This window comes from Salvelinus namaycush, chromosome 1 (assembly GCF_016432855.1).
Source record: "Salvelinus namaycush isolate Seneca chromosome 1, SaNama_1.0, whole genome shotgun sequence".
Lineage (NCBI taxonomy): Eukaryota > Metazoa > Chordata > Actinopteri > Salmoniformes > Salmonidae > Salvelinus > Salvelinus namaycush.
The window spans coordinates 27231671-27251491 of record NC_052307.1 but is presented as its reverse complement, the minus strand read 5'-3'; the positions used below and the strand labels follow the sequence as shown (position 1 = coordinate 27251491).

The 19821-nt window shown below is 42.6% G+C and overlaps 1 protein-coding gene across 1 annotated transcript in view; it reads right to left on the bottom strand.

Moving 5' to 3' along the window:
- The window catches only part of LOC120022085 (MLX-interacting protein-like), a 44347-nt gene extending 27766 nt beyond the window's left edge, over positions 1-16581 (bottom strand). The window contains exon 1 of the mRNA XM_038965941.1: positions 15965-16581. Coding sequence (XP_038821869.1) covers positions 15965-16278 — 314 coding nt within the window. The 5' untranslated portion in view covers positions 16279-16581. The remainder of the gene's footprint in view (positions 1-15964) is intronic.
- Between the last annotated feature and the right edge of the window lie 3240 nt (positions 16582-19821).

The following is a 19821-nucleotide window of genomic DNA, read 5'->3' as shown; positions in this document are numbered from 1 at the left end:
TTGGTCATGTAGTGTATCTGTAGTGTAGCTGGATTCAGTGCTCTCGTCTGCATTAAAACCAAATATCGATCCAGGTTGGATGTGACAGCAGAGATGAGGTACGCACTGTCCAAAAACGCCCCAACTTTGAGAATCTCCAACTCGACATGCATTAAGCACACCCATCTCATTAGTGGTGGTGAGATAATATACATTATGTCAGTAATTTGCAATTGACTGTCATAGCCCCACATTAAAAGTAGGCTATGTGATGGTGATTTGAGAATACAATCAGAAATACTGTTAGAATGTTTTTCAATCAACTGCCATAGCCCCAAATAAAAAAAGTTAACATTGGCTGTTAATTACATGTTTCTCACTTGGTTGGGGTCGCAATCATTTTTCACTATCAACATAAAAAAATTATGTAACCTTTATTTACTAGGCAAGTCAATTAAGAGCAAATTCTTATTCACAATGACAGCCTACACCGGTCAAACCCGGACGACGCTGGGCCAATTGTGCACCACCCTATGGGTCGTGCCCAAAAAGGTTTTGGAATCCCTGGCCTAGTATAATCTGTTTACTATAACTAAAAGTGCAGTTCATGGGGCTGAGTCAAACATAGGAAGACAGAGGCTGTCAACAGGACAAGAAAAAAACAGGAACAACGGGACATTCATATTTGTAGGACTAACAGGTTGCGCCACAGCAATGGATGTCCCCCCTACAGACATGGTTAAGGCCAGTGTTTAGTTGGTCGCTCTACACAGATGGGTTGCCTCACACAACGCTCCAGCTTACACTTCTGTAGAAGTTGCGGTTTCAGTTGGGACAGAGAGGATGAGTCAGAAATGGACGCGCGTCACCGGTGACGTCACTGCCATATCCGCTTGTTGCCCTATTTAAACATGAGCACAATTCCTGCCCGGGAACTATCTTTCCCCTTTTGAACTTTCCATGAGAATCTGGGGAAAAATGCAATGTTGGGTTGACATTAAAGGTTGCCCAATGGCCCGGGGCAGGTAAACTGTGGATGCCCGGTAGGGAAAGGTACAATTTTGTCACAAAGACAACCTTTATTTCACATTGATTCTAGTGTTCCATTTGTTTAAAACAACAAAAAATAAACCAAGGCCAAGTGATCCCAGTTCTTTCCCCTACATTCTACATTCTACCCTCCATGCCTCACTCACTCAATTCTGATCAGACCACTCCCTCTAGTCTATTCACACGCGTGCTGCACACAAAAGATCCCATTAGGCCTATAGAAATACTGCCTATAAAACGTATCTAACTGATGGGATACACAAACAAAACTATAGACAAGCTACATTCCTTGCTTAATCACAAATTCAAAATAGACTTGCGAACCACTAGTGTGCCACTTAGAATTGGTTACAACAGCCCTACTTCTAGGCAGGTTCCATACTGAAACGTGCAACAAAAACATTGTTTGTTTTGGTAAAAGGCAGAGTGTATTTTTTCCTGAATCATTAGTCTACTTTGTTACATTTTTAACAAAAGCCTGCCCACCAAGTTTAAACTAAACAAATCAAACACAAGGTAAACAAATGTACACCCATGGAATGTGGGTGACGTATGGTTAAATAGGGGAATTTTAGCTTTCTAATGTTGTTAACTGTTTGTCTTAACTCGCAATATTCAGGGAAAAACACCCTGTTAAATCGGGAGTAAACGATGAACAGCGACAAAGACGCACTTAGGAGTGTTTTAACGACGCATCGTTCCAACGGCCGAAGACTTAACATGCGTTTGTCAAAACACCATGCAGAGCACGTTTGTTAAATGCGTCGTTGAAGCATGTGTCGTTGAAGCATGTGTCGATACTGAAAAATAGGCAGCGCTGCTCTCGGATCACCTTTCTACACTGCACTAAAATATAAACGCAACATGTGAAGTGTTGATCCCATGTTTCATGAGCTGAAATAAAAGATTCCAGAAATGTTCCAAATGCACAAAAAGCTTATTTCTCTCAAATTTTGTTTACATCTCTGTTTGTGACAATTTCTTCTTTGCCAAGATATGCCACACCTGTCAGGTGGACGGATTATCAAAAAGCTGATTATACAGCCAGATCATGCCTCCCAAATTGCGCAGTGGTCAAATGCACTGCATCGCAGTTCTTGAGGCGTCACTACAGACACGGGTTCGATCCCAGGCTGTGTCACAGCCGGCCATCCAATCACAGCCCACGTGTATGGAGTCGTGTGGGCGAGCAGGTTTGCTGATTTCAATGTTGTGAACAGAGTGCCCCATGGTGGCAGTGGGGTTATGGTATGTATAAGCTACGGACAACAAACACAATTGCATTTTATCTATGGCATTTTGAATGCACAGAGATACGGTGACGAGATCCTGAGGCCCATTTTGAGGCCCATTTTTGTTAAGGTATCTGTGACCAACAGATGCATATCTGTATTCCCAGTCATGTAAAATCCCTTGGTTAATATATTTAAATTGACTGATTTCCTTACATGAACTGTAACGGAGCAAAAAAAATTCACGTTTATGTTTTTGTTCAGTATATATTAAAATCTTACCTTAACATTAGAATTCTTTCACAATACTGAGAATGGATCAGCTCCTAGAGAGATATTACCACCCATGACTGCAAATATAGGAGGGTTATTCTAATGCTTACCCAATAATAACGCACTAAAATCACAGATTTGGCACATCATTGTGCACATGCTGTTAGGCCTACACATTAAATATATTGAGGCAAATATTACAGAAAGTAGCCTACAATTAGCCAAATATAACTCAATTGATTTAACATGAAATTGATTTAACTGGGATTTAAATATATAGGCCTATATAGCCTATACTGTATTTATCTGAAACGTATTTTTATCCTTTGCTTATTTGTAACAACTGAAAAGACATTGGCAACTTTGTATTTGTAGCCTAGTCAACATCATACTGAAGTTATCGGCGGTCAGAGAGACAAACATCTTGATTCTGTGTTTAGCGGGTATCTTCGATAGATGCAAAAAACATCTAAACGACACACTTAGCTGGTTCGTATTGCCTCGGAGGCCAGGTTGGGGCTGGTTCTATGAGAGGTCTGAGGCAGTCGGTAAATTACGAGCGTCAAAGTGCAACTTTACTAACAATGGTTTTGGGAAACAGCTTGGAGATTTAACGTAGCTCCTACGAAGGTTCTAACGATGAACTTCGCCGTAAGATGATTTTGGGAAGCCAGGCCCTGTTTCGGTAGCGCGAGTCGCAGCTTAAGTGGCGCTTGCAGTCCATCAATTAGCAAATTACCTCTCAACTCTAGCAAGTGTTTTTCAGTTTAAATTACCCAATGACAATGGGCATAGACTCTATTTACTATGTATTTTGCATAGAAATGGAATTAAAGGTATTTTTTGTCCCCTGACAAGTGAACTGAAACTATCAATGAGTCAAGGATATGTCCTTCCACTTAAGCCAAGTTGATGGGTACAAAGCCACCTGAGCCAGATGCCCGTATCACTCATCCACTTGGCTACATGTCTACAAATGTAGCCACTAGCCACTGCATTGGAGATTCCTGGGGACACCAGGCCTTAAAACCTCTCCATCTATGACAGCCTAGGTGAGGACACTTGTTGCTCCGGACGCCCTACCCAACCCCCCAAGTGAAAGGCAACACTTTGCGGGTGGGTGATTTATTTGTGCCAAGGTCAAGAGTGTACATGAATGTGGTAGACTGGCCCAGTTTAAGTTACTGCAACGAGTCTGTCAACCTTTCTCACTCATAATAGTTGCACATTGGCATTCACTCTTGACCTTGGCACTTCCTCAAATTGCTTGACATGGCACAAATAAATCACCCACCCGCACAGTGTTGCCTTTCACTTGGGGGGTTGGGTTGGAAGTGGGCGTCCGGAGCAACAAGTGTCCTCACATGGGCTGTCATAGATGGAGGACATTTGTAGATTTGAAGAAGCACCCAGCCAATGTGCAACTACTATGAGTGAAAAAGGTTGACAGAATCGTCGTGGTTCCTTAAACTGGGCCAGTCTACCACATTCATGTGCATCTTCAAATGCAGTGTAATAAAAAAAGAGGAGTGAGTTTGATTTTATGGTGGACTCTTCAGGCGCTGTCCTATTGTGTAGCAAAACAGGGTGTACATGGACCGTCTACATTGCAGTACACTTTTGTTGCTCTAAGAGAGAGCCAAAGTGCTAAAGGAATCCAGATTATCGACCAAGTAGTAAAGGGTGTGGTTCACTAGAGATATACTGTCAAGCAGTGCTTACCTGACATCACTGAGGGATGACCTTAGCTTGACATCACTGAGGGGTGACCTTAGCTTGACATCACTGAGGGGTGACCTTAGCTTGACATCACTGAGGGGTGACCTTAGCTTATGAGAATGAAAGCGCAAAAAATGCTTTTGATTTAATTGGCTAAGTTTGTATTATGTACCTGCACCATGGCCCTACCACCTACATTTAGTTCAGGTTCTGAACATCTGTCATTGTTCTCTACATCCACTAAACCTAGTCTGCAGTAAAACTAGAGCAAAGGTTGTGGGATGTGCGATGGTGCCAATCCTTGGCAAGCAGAGAGCTGAAAAGGAATGCAATCTCCCTTGCACAGGTGTCATATCATGTGTTGACATGGGTTGAGGGTGTTCCGAGAAGGAGCAACACCGACTTTTATTGCAAAACCCCTGTCAGCAAAGTGGTGCTCAGGCTGTTTGCATTGCCTGGGCATCTGGTGTCAAGTGACCTCTCCACACTCAGCACATCAAGCATGGCTAAACATCGGGCTGTAAAATCCCAACAATCCAGGGTCCATTCTCTCAGCGAAACAGGGTGTGTATATGTCTGTCTGTGTTTGGCACTAGACAAAAAACTGCATCCGAGTGATTCCTTATAAAATGCAGACAAAAAAAGACCATGATTTGGGGGATTTTCACAAAATGTAAACCATAGAATAGTCCTTTGGAGGAAGGATTGTTGACATATTTGACCTTTGTATCCAAAAGCATAATTAAGAAATAATTTCTCAAAGTTGGTATATTTATGACATTTTGCTCTTACCCAGGGCTCCTTTAAAGCGGCAATAAGCATCTTCCTGCCCCCGTTTCTGTAAAAATCTGAGGGATGGAGAAATGTAACCACTCTCAAATGTATAGACAGAGCTATGGATGCAAGGACTGACTATCCAATAATCAAAGTCCTTGTTTAAATCAGGGGTATTCATCTGGTGGTCCGCGGCTCCCTAGGGGTCTGCAAAGGTACTGCAGGGGGTCCGCAAAAATCATTTTTATTTCAATGTTTTTATGAATATCGCTAGCAACAGAATAAGCATGTTTTATTACATAGGCTTACTTACAGTAGAAAATAGAGGAATATCTTATTTCTCATGATGTCAACTTTATTTCTCAGCTCATAATATTGAGGAAATTACATTAATTGGAGCCAATTGACCCTTCACTATGCTCAGCCTGCCTTGGTTACTGTTTCAAACGAAATCTCCTCACAATGATCTCAAACTGTGTTTCTAATACACATTGAAATTAAAACAGACTACCCCTTGCTAATCAGGAAAGTCTTGTGTATGTTGTGGTGGACTGTCATTACAATTGCTTCACGGGAACCTGGTAAAATTATGTTAGTAGTGTGGCTAGCCACTGAATGGCTCTGAATTCACTGTCAGCGTGCAGTCAAAGCTATAACCACTTTTGGAACTAACTAGTGCTCTCAAATCATATCCTGATGTCAACAGCAGATGGGAACAGCATTCATAACATTTTAGCAAAAGGGAAATGGTGGAGCGATTTCTGCATAGTACATATTTAATAATGAAAAGCTGAAATGTCTTGAGTCAATAATTATTCAACCCCTCTGTTAAGGCAAGCCTAAATAAGTTCAGGAGTAAACATGTGCTTAACAAGTTACATAATAAGTTGCATGGACTCACTGTGTGCAATAAGTGTTTAGCATGATTGTTGAATGACTACCTCTCTGTACCCCACACATACAATTATCTGTAAGGTTGAGGAGCGAATTTCAAACACAGATTCAACCACAAAGCCTATGGAGGTTTTCCAATGCCTCGCAAAGAAGCGCACATATTGGTAGTTGGGTAAAAATAAGCAGACATTGAATGTCCCTTTGAGCATGGTGAAGTTATTTGTAACACTTTGGATGGTGTATCCATACGCAGTCACTACAAAGATACAGGCGTCCTTCCTAACTCAGTTCCCAGAAAGGAAGAAAACCACTCAGGGATTTCACCATGAGGCAAATGGTGACTTTAAAACAGTTACAGAATTGAATGATAGGAGAAAACTGAGGATGGATCAACAACAATGTGGTTACTCCACAATACTAACCTAAATGACAAGAGTGAAAAGAAGGGAGCCTGTACAGAATAAAACATATTCAAAAACATGCATCCTGTTCGTTATAAGGCACTAAAGTATAACTGTAAAATATGTGGCAAAGAAATTAACTTTATGTCCTGAATACATGTTTGGGGCAAATCCAACACAACACATCACTGAGTACCACTCTTCATATTTTAAAGCATTGTGGTGGCTGCATCATGCTATGGGTATGCTTGTCATCGGCAAGGACTAAAATAAATGGAATAGAGCTAAGCACAAGCAAAATTCTAGAGGAAAACTTGGTTCAGTCTGCTTTCCAACAGACACATTCACCTTTCAGGAGGACAATAACCTAAAACACAAGGCCAAATCTACACTGGAGTTGCTTACCAAGACGACATTGAATGTTCCTGAGTGGCCTAGTTACAGTTTTGACCTAAATTGGTTTGAAAATCTATTGCAAGACGTGAAAATGGCTGTCTAGCAATGATCAACAACCAAATTCACAGATCTTGAAGAATTTTTACTTTTTTAAAGTGCAAATATTGTACAATCCAGATGTACAAAGCTCTTAGAGACTCACAACTGTAATCACCGCCAAAGGTGATTCTAACATGTATTGACTCAGATGTGTGAATACTTACGTAAATGTGATATTTCTGCATTTAATTTTCCAAAAATTTGCTAACATTTCCAAAAATATGTTTTCATTTTGTCATTATGGGGTATTGTGTGTAGATGGGTGAGAATAAAAATGAATGTAATCCATTTTGAATTCAGGCTGTAAAAAAACAAAATGTGGAATAAGTCAAGGGGTAGGCATACTTTGTGAAGGCAATGTATAGCCAAGCAGCTGAGCTAACTAGCAAACAATGTAACAGAAGTATAATATACATTTCTAAAAATGGGGGGGGGGGGGGGGGGGGGCTAACGTATAATGGGGGACCCTGGGCTGCCAGTTTGCCAAGAGGTGGTCCTTGGGCAAGGAAAGGTTTAAACAATTTTTTGACACTGTATAGTGTTTGTTTAGATTTATTTGTTTACAAATATTGGAGCAAAACAAGCTTACACTACCGCTCAAAAGTTTGGGGTCACTTAGAAATGTCCTTGTTATTTAAAAAAAAAAAAAGCAAATTTTTTGTCGATTAAAATAACATCAAATTGATCAGAAATAGTGTAGACATTGTTAATGTTGTAAATGACTACTGTAGCTGGAAACGGCTGATTTTTAATGGAATATCTACATAGGCGTACAGAGGCCCATTATCAGCAAACATCACTCCTGTGTTCCAATGGCACGTTGTGTTAGCTAATCCAAGTGTATAATTTTAAAAGGCTAATTGATCACTAGAAAACCCTTTTGCAATTATGTTAGCACAGCTGAAAACTGTTGTTCTGATTAAATAAGCAATACAACTGTGCCTTCTTTAGACTAGTTGAATATCTGGAGCATCAGCATTTGTGGCTCAAAACAAAGAACTTTCTTCTGAAACTTGTCAGTCTATTCTTGTTCTGAGAAATGAAGGCGCGAAATTGCATAGAAACTGAATATCTAGTACAACGCTGTGTACTACTCCCTTCACAGAACAGCGCAAACTGGCTCTAACCAGAATAGAAAGAGGAATGGGAGGCCCCGGTGCACAACTGAGCAAGAGGACAAGTACATTAGTTTGAGAAACAGATGCCTCACAAGTCCTCAAGTGGCAGCTTCATTAAATAGTACCCGCAAAACACCAGTCTCAACGTCAACAGTGAAGAGGCAACTCCGGGATGCTGGCCTTCTAGGTGCTGAAATGTGTTCGGTTGCTTGGTTATTAAAAAGGGACAGGCGGCTATTTGAGATTCGACGTTGAATTGAAGTTTTACAGTAAGCTCATGAGGCATTTATAAGTTATATACTGAGTATAGAAAACATTAAGAACATCTACTCTTTCCATGACATAGCTTTCACCTGGTCAGTCTATTATCCCTTATTGATGTCACTTGTTACTAAATCCACTTCAATCAGTGTAGATGAAAGGGAGGTGACAGGTTAAAGGATTTTTAAGCCTTGAGACAATTGAGACATAGATTGTGTATGTGTGCCATTCAGAGGGTGAATGGGCAAGACAATATTTAAGTGCCTTTGAACAGGGTATGGTTGGTGCCAGGTTTGTGTCAACTGTATCGCTGCTGGAAGGCTTGACACATTGTATTGTCCATGCCTGACGAATTGAGGCTGTTCTGAGGGCAAAAATGTTTGGTATACTCAAGTGTATTCTTCAAGAATCAATGGGTATATATATTAGGGATGCACGATATATTGGTGAACATATCGGAATCGGGCCGATATTAGCTAAAAATGCCAACATCGGTATTGGCCGATGTCTAGTTTAACGCCTGATGTGCAAAACCGATATCAAAGCTGACGTGCATACCTATATAACGAAGGTACATGACGTAATGACGCCACGTAAAATTTTGCTCAATACATTCAACACAGCATTCCTAAACTAGCCCACAACGTCTGCTGTCTGGATCGAGCAGTCAACAAAGTCAAGCAGTCAACAAGTCAAGCAGTCATTTGATAGAGTAACAAAATTTCAGCAAGACACCTCAAAGGCGAAATCCATTAAAGCCAAGATAATGGAATTCATTGCCCTTGACAATCCACCGTTCTTTGTCGTTGGTGATGTTGGCTTTCGCCGACTGGTCGGGCACCGGTTAACACTACCAAGTGCGCTATTTTTCAAATGTTGCCCTACCGGAGTTACACAGTAATAGCGTCACTGCTAGTAGATTCACGACCTACATACTATGAAACACTGTTTGGGTCTTTGCGTGTCAAAAAAGATACAGTAGCACTGTCAAAGCTGTACAAAAGTCAGCAAAGTCAGCAAACACCGGCCACGAATGATGTGTTTACAATACAGCGTTGGTAATCAAGCATCATTTGTTCGACCTCAACTTCTGGGGTAGTTAGCTTTAGCTTGGTAACGTTACCTAGTCAGCCTGAAAACAATGACCAGTAGAAACTGCAGTCATTTTCATTATTCTTAGCAATGATTTAGGAATCTTTGTGAGTACGTATTAGCTAGGTTGCCACTTGTTGTTTGCCTATTGAAATTAAACTTCAGTTCATGAAAATAAATAGCTAGCCAGCTACTTAACCCTGTTGCCCAAAGCAAACGTTATAAGCAGCCAGCTAGCTTCATCCGGCTAGTGACGCTCGACAGGACCGGGTAATGTGTTGTGAAGCTAGCCACAATAAGGATTAGGCACAATAGTGGAATTTGCGGTTCACCTTCAAAATAAAATATTGTAACGACCCTGGGTTTATAAGCGCGGAAATCGACTCTGCCGTTTGAGCATGCTTTTGCGGCACAGTCGATAGCGCGCCGGACCTCGGGCTAGGAGGTCGAGGGTTCGAGACTTGCTCCCTGCCTGTTTCATTACACTGGTGTCGGAAGTGATCGGACCTCGCATCCACGACAGTGCGTGTGCTTGGCCGGTGAGCGCGTTCCTGTAAGACGTAAAGTCGCAAGCTAGCGCGAGGACGCGCTCTTTGAAAGGAGGGAGTAGTGTAACGACCCTGGGTTTATAAGCGCGGAAATCGACTCTGCCGTTTGAGCATGCTTTTGCGGCACAGTCGATAGCGCGCCGGACATTGCAAAACGAGTTCCAATGACTCCAACCTAAGTGTATGTAAATTTCCGACATCGAGTGTGCACACATATGTAACCGATGTGAAATGGCTAGCTAGTTAGCGGTGGTGCGCGCTAACAGCGTTTCAATCGGTGACAGCGTTTCAATCGGTGACGTCACTCGCTCTGAGACCTTGAAGTAGTTGTTCCCCTTGCTCTGCAAGGGCCACGGCTTATGTGGAGCGATGGGTAACGATGCTTCGAGGGTGGCTGTTGTTGATGTGTGGAGAGGGTCCCTGGTTCGAGCCCAGGTAGGGGCGAAGAGAGGGACGGAAGCTATACTGTTACACATACACACACATTTCTATTTTATTTCAACTTTATTTAACCAGGTAGGCTAGTTGAGAACAAGTTCTCATTTACAACTGCGACCTAGCCAGGATAAAGCAAAGCAGTGCGACACAAACACCAACAGTTACACATGGAATAAACAAACATACAGTCAATAATACAATAGAAAAAGTATATATACAGTGTGTGCAAATGAGGTAGGATAAGGGATGTAAGGCAATAAATAAGCCATAGTGGCGAAATAATTACAATATAGCAATTAAACACTGGAGTGATAGATGTGCAGAAGATGAGTGTGCAAGTAGAGATACTGGGGTGCAAAGGAGCAAAATAAATAAAATAAATAACAGTATGGGGATGAGGTAGTTGGATGGGCTATTTACAGATGGGCTGTGTACAGGTGCAGTGATCTGTGAGTTACTCTGACAGCTGGTGCTTAAAGCTAGTGAGGGAGATATGAGTCTCCAGCTTCAGTGATTTTTGCAGTTCGTTCCAGTCATTGGCAGCAGAGAACTGGAAGTAAAGGCAGCCAGAGGAAGAATTGGCTTTGGGGGTGACCAGTGAAATATACCTGCTGGAGTGCGTGCTACGAGTTGGTGCTGCTATGGTGACCAGCGAGCTGAGATAAGGCTGGGCTTTACCTAGCAAAGCCATATAGATGACCTGGAGCCAGTGGGTTTGGCGACGAATATGAAGCAAGGGCCAGCCAACGAGAGCATACAGGTCGCAGTGGTGGGTAGTATATGGGGCTTTGGTGACAAAACGGATGGCACTGTGATAGCAAATTGGATGCAGTCTGAGTGTTGGAGGCTATTTTATTAATGACATCGCCAAAGACAATGATCGGTAGGATGGTCAGTTTTACAAGGGTATGTTTGGCAGCATGAGTGAAGGATGCTTTGATTGCGAAATAGGAAGCCAATTCTAGATTTAATTTTGGATTGGAGATGTTTAATGTGAGTCTAGAAGGAGAGTTTACAGTCTAACCAGACACCTAGGTATTTGTAGTTGTCCACATATTCTAAGTCAGAACCATCCAGAGTAGTGATGCTGGACGGGCGGGCAGGTGCGGGCAGCGATCGGTTGAAGAGCATGCATTTAGTTTTACTTGCATTTAAGAGCAGTTGGAGGTCACAGAAGGAGAGTTGTATGGCATTGAAGCGCGTCTGGAGGTTGGTTAATACAGTGTCCAAAGAAGGGCCAGAAGTAAACAGAATGGTGTCGTCTGCGTAGAGGTGGATCAGAGAATCACCAGCAGCAAGAGCGGCATCATTGATGTATACAGAGAAAAGAGTCGACCCGAGGTTGAACCCTGTGGCACCCCCATAGAGACTGCAAGAGGTCCGGACAACAGGCCCTCCGATTTGACACACTGAACTGTCGGAGAAGTAGTTAGTGAACCAGGCGAGGAAGTCATTACAGAAACCAAGGCTGTTGAGTCTGCCGATAAGAATGTGGTGATTGACAGAGACGAATGCCTTGGCCAAGTTGATGAATACAGCTGCACAGTATTGTCTCTTATCGATGGCGGTTATGATATCGTTTAGGACCTTGAGCGTGGCTGAGGTGCACCCATGGCCATCTCGGAAACCAGATTGCATAGCAGAGAAGGTACGGTGGGATTCGAAATGGTCGGTGATCTGTTTGTTAACTTGGCATTTGAAGACCTTAGAAAGGCAGGGTAGGATAGATATAGGTCTGTAGCAGATTGGGTCTAGAGTGTCTCCCCCTTTGAAGAGGGGGATGACCGCGGCAGCTTTCCAATCTTTGGAAATCTCAGACGATACGAAAGAGAGGTTGAACAGGCTAGTTAATAGAGGTTGCAACAATTTCAGCTGATATTTTTTAGAAAGAGAGGGTCCAGATTGTCTAGCCGGGCTGATTTGTAGTGGTCCCGATTTTGCATCACTTTCAGAACATCAGCTATCTGGATTTGGGTGAAGGAGAAATGGGGTGGCTTGGGCCAGTTGCTGTGGGGGGGGTGCAAGGCTGTTGACCGGGGTAGGGGTAGCCAGGTGGAAAGCATGGCCAGCCGTAGAAAAATGCTTACTGAAATTCTCAATTATCGCGGATTTATCGGTGGTGACAGTGTTTCCTAGCCTCAGTGCAGTGGGCAGCTGGGAGGAGGTGCTCTTATTCTCCATGGACTTTACAGTGTCCCAGAACTTTTTGGAGTTTGTGGTATAGGATGAAAATTTCTGTTAGAAAAAGCTAACCTTTGCTTTCCTAACTGCCTATGTATATTGGTTCCTAACTTCCCTGAAAAGTTGCATATCGCGGGGGCTATTTGATGCTAATGCAGAACGCCACAGGATGTTTTTGTGTTGGTCAAGGGCAGTCAGGTCTGGAGTGAACCAAGGGCTATATCTGTTCCTGGTTCTACATTTTTTGAATGGGGCATGCTTATTTAAGATGGTGAGGAAAGCACTTTTAAAGAATAACCAGGCATCCTCTACTGATGGGATGAGGTCAATATCCTTCCAGGATACCCGGGGCAGGTCGATTAGACAGGCCTACTCGCTGAAGTGTTTTAGGGAGCGCTTGACAGAGATTAAGGGTGGTCGTTTGACCGCAGACCCATTACGGACGCAGGCAATGATGCAGTGATCGCTGAGATCCTGGTTGAAGACAGCAGAGTTATATTTGGAGGGCAGGTTGGTTAGGATGATATCTAGGAGGGTGCCCGTGTTTACGGATTTGGGGTTGTACCTGGTAGGTTTATTGATAATTTGTGTGAGAAATTGAGGGCATCAAGTTTAGATTGTAGGATGGCCGGGGTGTTAAGCATGTCCCAGTTTAGGTCACCTAACAGCACAAGCTCTGAAGCTAGATGGGGGGCAATCAATTCACATTTGGTGTCCAGGGCACAGCTGGGGGCAGAAGGTGGTCTATAGCAAGCGGCAATGGTGAGAGACTTGTTTCTGGAAAGGTGCATTTTTAAAAGTAGAAGCTCAAATTGTTTGGGCACAGACCTGGATAGTAAGACATTACTCTACAGGCTATCTCTGCAGTAGAATGCAACTCCTCCCCCTTTGGCAGTTCTATCTTGTCGGAAATTGTTTATAGTTAGGGATGGTAATTTCAGGGTTTTTGGTGGTCTTCCTAAACCAGGAGTCAGACACGGCTAGGACATCCGGGTTGGCAGAGTGTGCTAAAGCAGTGAATAAAACAAACGTAGGGAGGAGGCTTCTGATGTTAACATGCATAAAACCAAGGCTTTTACGGTTACAGAAGTCAACAAATGAGAGTGCCTGGGGAATGGGAGCGGAGCTAGGCACAGCAGGGCCTGGATTAACCTCTACATCACCAGAGGAACAGAGGAGTAGGATAAGAGTACGGCTAAAGGCTATAAGAACTGGTCGTCTAGTACGTTCGGAACAGAGAGTAAAAGGTGCAGGTTTCTGGGCATGGTAGAATAGATTCAAGGCATAATGTACAGACAAAGGTATGGTAGGATGTGAATACAGTGGAGGTAAACCTATGCATTGAGTGACGATGAGAGAGATATTGTCTCTAGAAACATAATTTAAACCAGGTGAGGTCACCGCATGTGTGGGAGGTGGAACTAAAGGGTTAACTAACGTATATTGAGCAGGGCTTGAGGCTCTACAGTGAAATAAGGCAATAATTACTAACCAAAACAGCAATGGACAAGGCATATTGACATTAGGGAGAGCATGCGTAGCCGAGTGATTATAGGGATCCAGTGAGTAGCACGGCGGGCCGGAGACACGGCGATTCAGACAGCTAGCGGGCAGGGGCTAGCAAGCTAGCAGAAGGGCCTTAGAGTGACGTCGCAACGGAACAAGTCTGTTGTAGCCCCCTCGTGCTGTTACGTCGGCAGACCAGTCGTCATGGGTCAGCAGGGCTCTGTGTGGTAAAAGGGTCCGATTTGCTCTGGTTTGAGTCACGCTGTGCAGACTGGCGAGAGTTATCCGGGCTAAAGGTAGCTGATGACCGCTAGCAGACTACTAGCTAGTTAGCTGGCTAGCTTCTGTTGGGGGTTCCAGTTCAAAAGTAAAGAAAATAGCAGATCCATACCACATTGAGTGAGGCGGATTGCAGGAGAGTATGTTGAAGTTGAGGTTAAGAAAAATATTTTTTAAATATACGCATAGAAAAAAAGATATAAAAAGATATATACACGGGACACGACAAGAGGACAAAAGACGTCTGACTGCTACGCCATCTTGGATTAGACACACACGTGTATAGTTGAACATAATATACTCTACAGGCATATCAAACTTTCAGAGTGGGATCTCTGCTAGTTTGAAAATTATGGCCGCAAATGTTCCATTATATTAACCAGATACTCCATTGGCCGCTTTAACAATGAAAATAAATGTCTTAAAAAATGGAAGGTAGTCGGGAGGAGGCATCAAAGAAAGGGCAGATACGCGTGTGAACCACAACGGTCCTTGTCCCTATCCCCCAATTGAAGTTGCCATTTAAATTGGTTACGGTGCCGGTTAGGGTTATGGTTAGGATTTAGGGGTAGCGACGTCAAAAGGATTCCGGATTGCACCCTCAGGCATAATTCTGATAGTGGTTTTTCTCAAAATTGCCGGGATGACACGTTTATACCAGTACACTCCTAACAGCCGAAGCATTACGAAACTTCTATTTGATCAAATAAACCTCACATAGCATATAAAGACACATTTTTGGTTGACCAAATTCAACATTCATTGACCTCCATACAAAAAAACTCAAAACGCTACGTGCTGGAGAATACATTTTCGGCCGAGTTACCTTCTGTGTACAAAGATTTTTCTTCAGATTATTAGAATGGGTTTAAATATATGACTTCATTTTTCAACAGTTTAAAAAAATAACGGAAGGTTATGCCGATAAGGAGTGCCTAGTGCGGTGTAACTGTCAAACTGTTATGCAAACTATGCAAAGTTATCCAGACCAGACCTGCAAGTAGGACAGGACAATATACTACAACAACAGACAGTTGATCTTGGGACCACTGCACAACACATATTTAGCAAATGCCGAATATTAAGCCTGGCTACCAAGCCACATCGTTCCGACCAAACGCCACGCCCAGGATAGATATAACTGAACTAAATTCAGTAAGTAGCCTGGCAATGCCTAATAGCTTCTCGTTTGACATTGACAGACACTACATGCGAAGGAGCTGCATCGAATTATTACATTTAAAGCATTAATTAGACTATGGTTGTTGTTGTATGCCACTATACTGTAGCCTGTGTTTTAAGAAATGTAGACCCGTGACTTCAGCTACACCCAATGCTTTGGGCGTGGGATCAAATACTCGAGAGACACTGGAAAAGGAAATGCTCGTCCAACTTGTGATTCGCTTAGAAAATAAAACCACTTAGTTGTCATTGGACGAGTTCGTTTTGCAGGTCCCGGTGCACCGCGTGAGCGGAGTTTATATTTTGAGACTAGTCCATTGGTCTTTAAACACATCTCCACTCAACCGGAGCACCGGGCCATGCAAAACAAACTTCACCATTCGGTAGCAGGGTATGGACAACGCATATTTTTAACACAGTCCAAGATGTAGCCCATTCAATTTATGCCACCGCAGTAAAGCAATGCGTGGAAGCTAGGTAACTATCTAGTTAGCAAACGTTACACGTTTAATTGATTGACGAAAACCAACCAATACACAAACCTGTATGCAAGGGTCATGCATTCGAAAAGTTTTGTCAACGACGCGTCAATGGAGAGATGTGATGTACACTTCTTCCCGAAGTGATACGTCCGACAGGTTTGTTTGTTGACTGTGTCGAAATCGTAACCTTTTCTTGGTGGGTGTTCAATGTGCGGCGAGGACACCATGAAGTGACCACTGTGGATTATCTGCAACTCGCGTCCATCCGACTTCTTGAAACCAATGTGAGACTCCTCCGTGTCCGATTCATCGTCCTGCTCCTGCTTGATACGCACTGTGGGGCTTCGGTATTGTATTTCCCTGGTGGTAGCCATGTCTTAGTTATTTAGTTAGCTAACGTTAGTTCTTCTGGAATTCTTTGCGAACGTTAACTGTTCTCATAGCTAGTAGTTGCGAGTTAAAATAAAGTTATTCATACATGATGTTACTTTGCTCTTTCGAATACATTTTCCAGTTTTGCTCCACCCTTTGAGAAACGTTGCATTGTTGGCAGCCACTGCCAGTCTTTTCAGTATCCTATTTTGCTAGCTATATATAGCTTGCTTACAGCTAACACAAGTGTTGTTGGTATCGAAGTATTTCCAGTGAAGCTAAAGGGACTAACTGTTGCGCCGTCATGTCTGCCAACGTGATTGGCTGGAGTATCACAGAAACACCCTCCACTCGAGCTGCAGGCTCAAAATAACTTCGACGAAGAGAGTAGTCGTCTTCGTGTGGTAGACGCTTTGTTCCATATTGCTGCGTTTCCCAGTTTTGCTGCTACTACCAATTCAATATTCTGGGATTTCCTTCCCCTCATTGTGGTACAATTAATGACCATAACAGCAACAAGCTAACTACTACTCACAGGGTTCCAATCAACAAGGCCTACTACTCACAGGGCTCAAATCTCTCACTAGTACAGGACATTTCTGATCCCCAGCAACATGGCCACCCCCACAATTGAATTGAAACACACACTTTTCCCCTTTAAACTACACTTGTCCCATGCCCTCCTGCACACTTCTCACACTTGAATCTCCCTTCTACATACTGCTGTAACATAACCATAAATTTGGCACCTGAAACACCTTAGTGGGTTCGGAACAAAAGCTCTCACAGGATAATTTATACCCTAGCATGACTTTATCCGGCAACACTCTGCATCAAAACTCTAAAGGACAGACCGTGTCTCCTCATTCTCACGCTCTCCACCGGGTCTGCATTGCATCAAGCATTGTCTTCACCGGACCCGGGCTTTAGCCCCGAATGATTTTGTCTCTGTTCCGAGTCTTTTGCCCTGCTGGGATAGTGTAAAATAAGCTATTCTACACTGCAAGGAATATTACAAACGTGAGCCCTGGTCTGCCCTGTCTTTTTAGTGCTGCCCAAAACCAGCATTTCAGTGTATGGTGGCACTTTAGGAGGCGGAGACAAGGTGGTTTTCTAAAGTAAATTTTGATTCGTCCCCCCAAAATATATTTTGCCGTGCACAGGCTCAATCTCTGTGGGAGAGAGCGCAAAGATGAGAAGGAGAACCGGAGGTAAACTTTGTTCGCTTGCTATTACTATAGCACATTTTGTTAGCCCATAATGATGTTATTGACTTCACAGTAATCCAGATTCGAGTAATTTACATTCAACATGTCGACTCAAAAGCTGCACTGACAAATAACGTTAAGCTAACTAACTAACATGAGGGACTACCCAGTCGAGCTAACACTGAGACGGTTGTTGTATTTGCAGGAGGAAGTGAATAGATTGTGTGTGTGTGTGTTAACAATACAATTATTTAGCATCTAGCTACATAAATGGGTTGGCTGACAACGTCACAAAAATGATGTGCGATCTTCCATGGGGCTTAAATCAGCCTGTTGTGATTCTGGATGGCCAGATTGTTAGCAAGAATGACACTGCCATGTGTGGGAATAATAAGTGGTTTATTTCAGCATATTTCAAGTTATTGATACCATGTCGTGTTTTGACTGATTTCATGTCTATGCAAATATGGCAAAAATTCACTAGCTAGCTAACCAACAAATGTAAAGATTTATTTGAAACAACAAGTGGTCATTGTGCAAATGTATTTGTTTTCAATAAAAATTGGAAACTAAATATAGCTTACATGTAAACAATCTAAGCCAACCTCATTTGTTTTGCCACATGGTTGCACGCATTTAGATTTTGTTGCTAAAGCGACGGAGAGAGAACACAGGTATTGTGGTTAGTGAAGGGTAAGACAGTTGAATGTTAATCAGGTTTAAGATTGAGTGAAAAAATTAATGTAAACATTATTTGCCTGTTCATGTTGTGTGTGCATATATTGCTTCTGTGTGTTTGTCTGTTCAGGATACTCCATATTGCTACCGCACTGATACTATGCCTTCTCTGTAATAATATAGGAAACCCAAGACAGCAGAACGTCAGACAGCAAGGAAGAGAGGGGACAAGACAGAGCGAGAACACGGGAGAACATCTCGAGAGGGCAGGCCCACACAAGACAAACATGGCATATTCATCTCAAGCCAGAGGAACTAGTCCTTGCTAAACATAAAGATGCCACTTCTGACATGTCCTGTGTGTATACATTGTTAGACACTGATATTTTCCCATCACTCAAGGCAATCATACAGACTGCTGACCATCCCAGTTAGCAGCTGTGAGAGATCTTTCAGTGCATTAAAACATCTACATACCTGGCTTAGGAGACCAAGATAGAATGACAATTGACAAGGATATTCATACTAACACGCTTGGGAAAGAGTGAAGTCATAGACAGGTTTGCACCTACAGTTTAATTGTTTAATTTCACATTTTTATGGATGGACTAATTCTAGTACTGTGTAATATAACTAGCAAACATTGTGAATATTTAGTTGGAGAATGGATTGTATGCTGGTACATGTGTGTAAAATTGTGAAGAGATGTTACTACAGGGGTGTTGGAGGGGGTGTTTTTGTGTAATTACTTAGGTAGAAATATTGTCAAGTAGCTAATTGACCTTGGACTTTTTGACATCCACGTGATTCAGAATATACCATCTTCATAGTCATGTTATGCTTGGTTCAATAGCTATTGACGAGGAAACCGAATACCCAATATAAAACTAATTTTACTTCTTTAAGCAGAACACCACTTTTGTCCCCATAGACTCAAAACCACAAACAGATCAACCAAAGGTATGGATCCACTTAATCCAAGAATCATACTCCCATTGGGCCAGAGTCTTCCTGATCATTGGAGTGAGGCTCGGAAGCCTTCACACCACCTGACGACCCAGGTTCTTTCTCCTCACTTTCGTCAGGATCAATTTCAAGTTCACTGTCCGTTGACAGCTCAGGGTCTTCAGGCACGTAACATGCATTTTGTCTCTCCCGTTTCCTACCCCATTAAAGTTGAACATTTAAATGGGTTAGGTAAGGGTTAATGGCAGGGGGCTTGCCTGTTTTGCATGTTATTTTGGCATTAATACGTGTCACATCAGTTTGCAAACAATGTAAAAAAAAATATATATACATCATTGAGTTAATAAAACTGCATACAAACATGGTCTCTTTTTAGTTTTTTCGAGTAAGGCAGCTCCAAAATGCAGGTATTTCAGCCTAGCTCAGTGCTTCTGTGGTGGTGGGACAAGCCAGCAGAAAACACAGAGCGTTGCGCCACCAAGTCTAAGGGCAGAGCTCGAAAATTCAAGCCCCCTTGGGTGCTGCCATAGAGTTATATTAGAAGTGCCCATCCAAGAACGCTCAAGGTCATTGGCCACAGAATTACATCAAATCACGTTATATCTACAGTAGCTTTGATTGGACTTTCAAAATCTTAGCTAGCAGTCATCACCATGAATCAAGTTGACAATGTACTGACAAATCCTTTTTAAT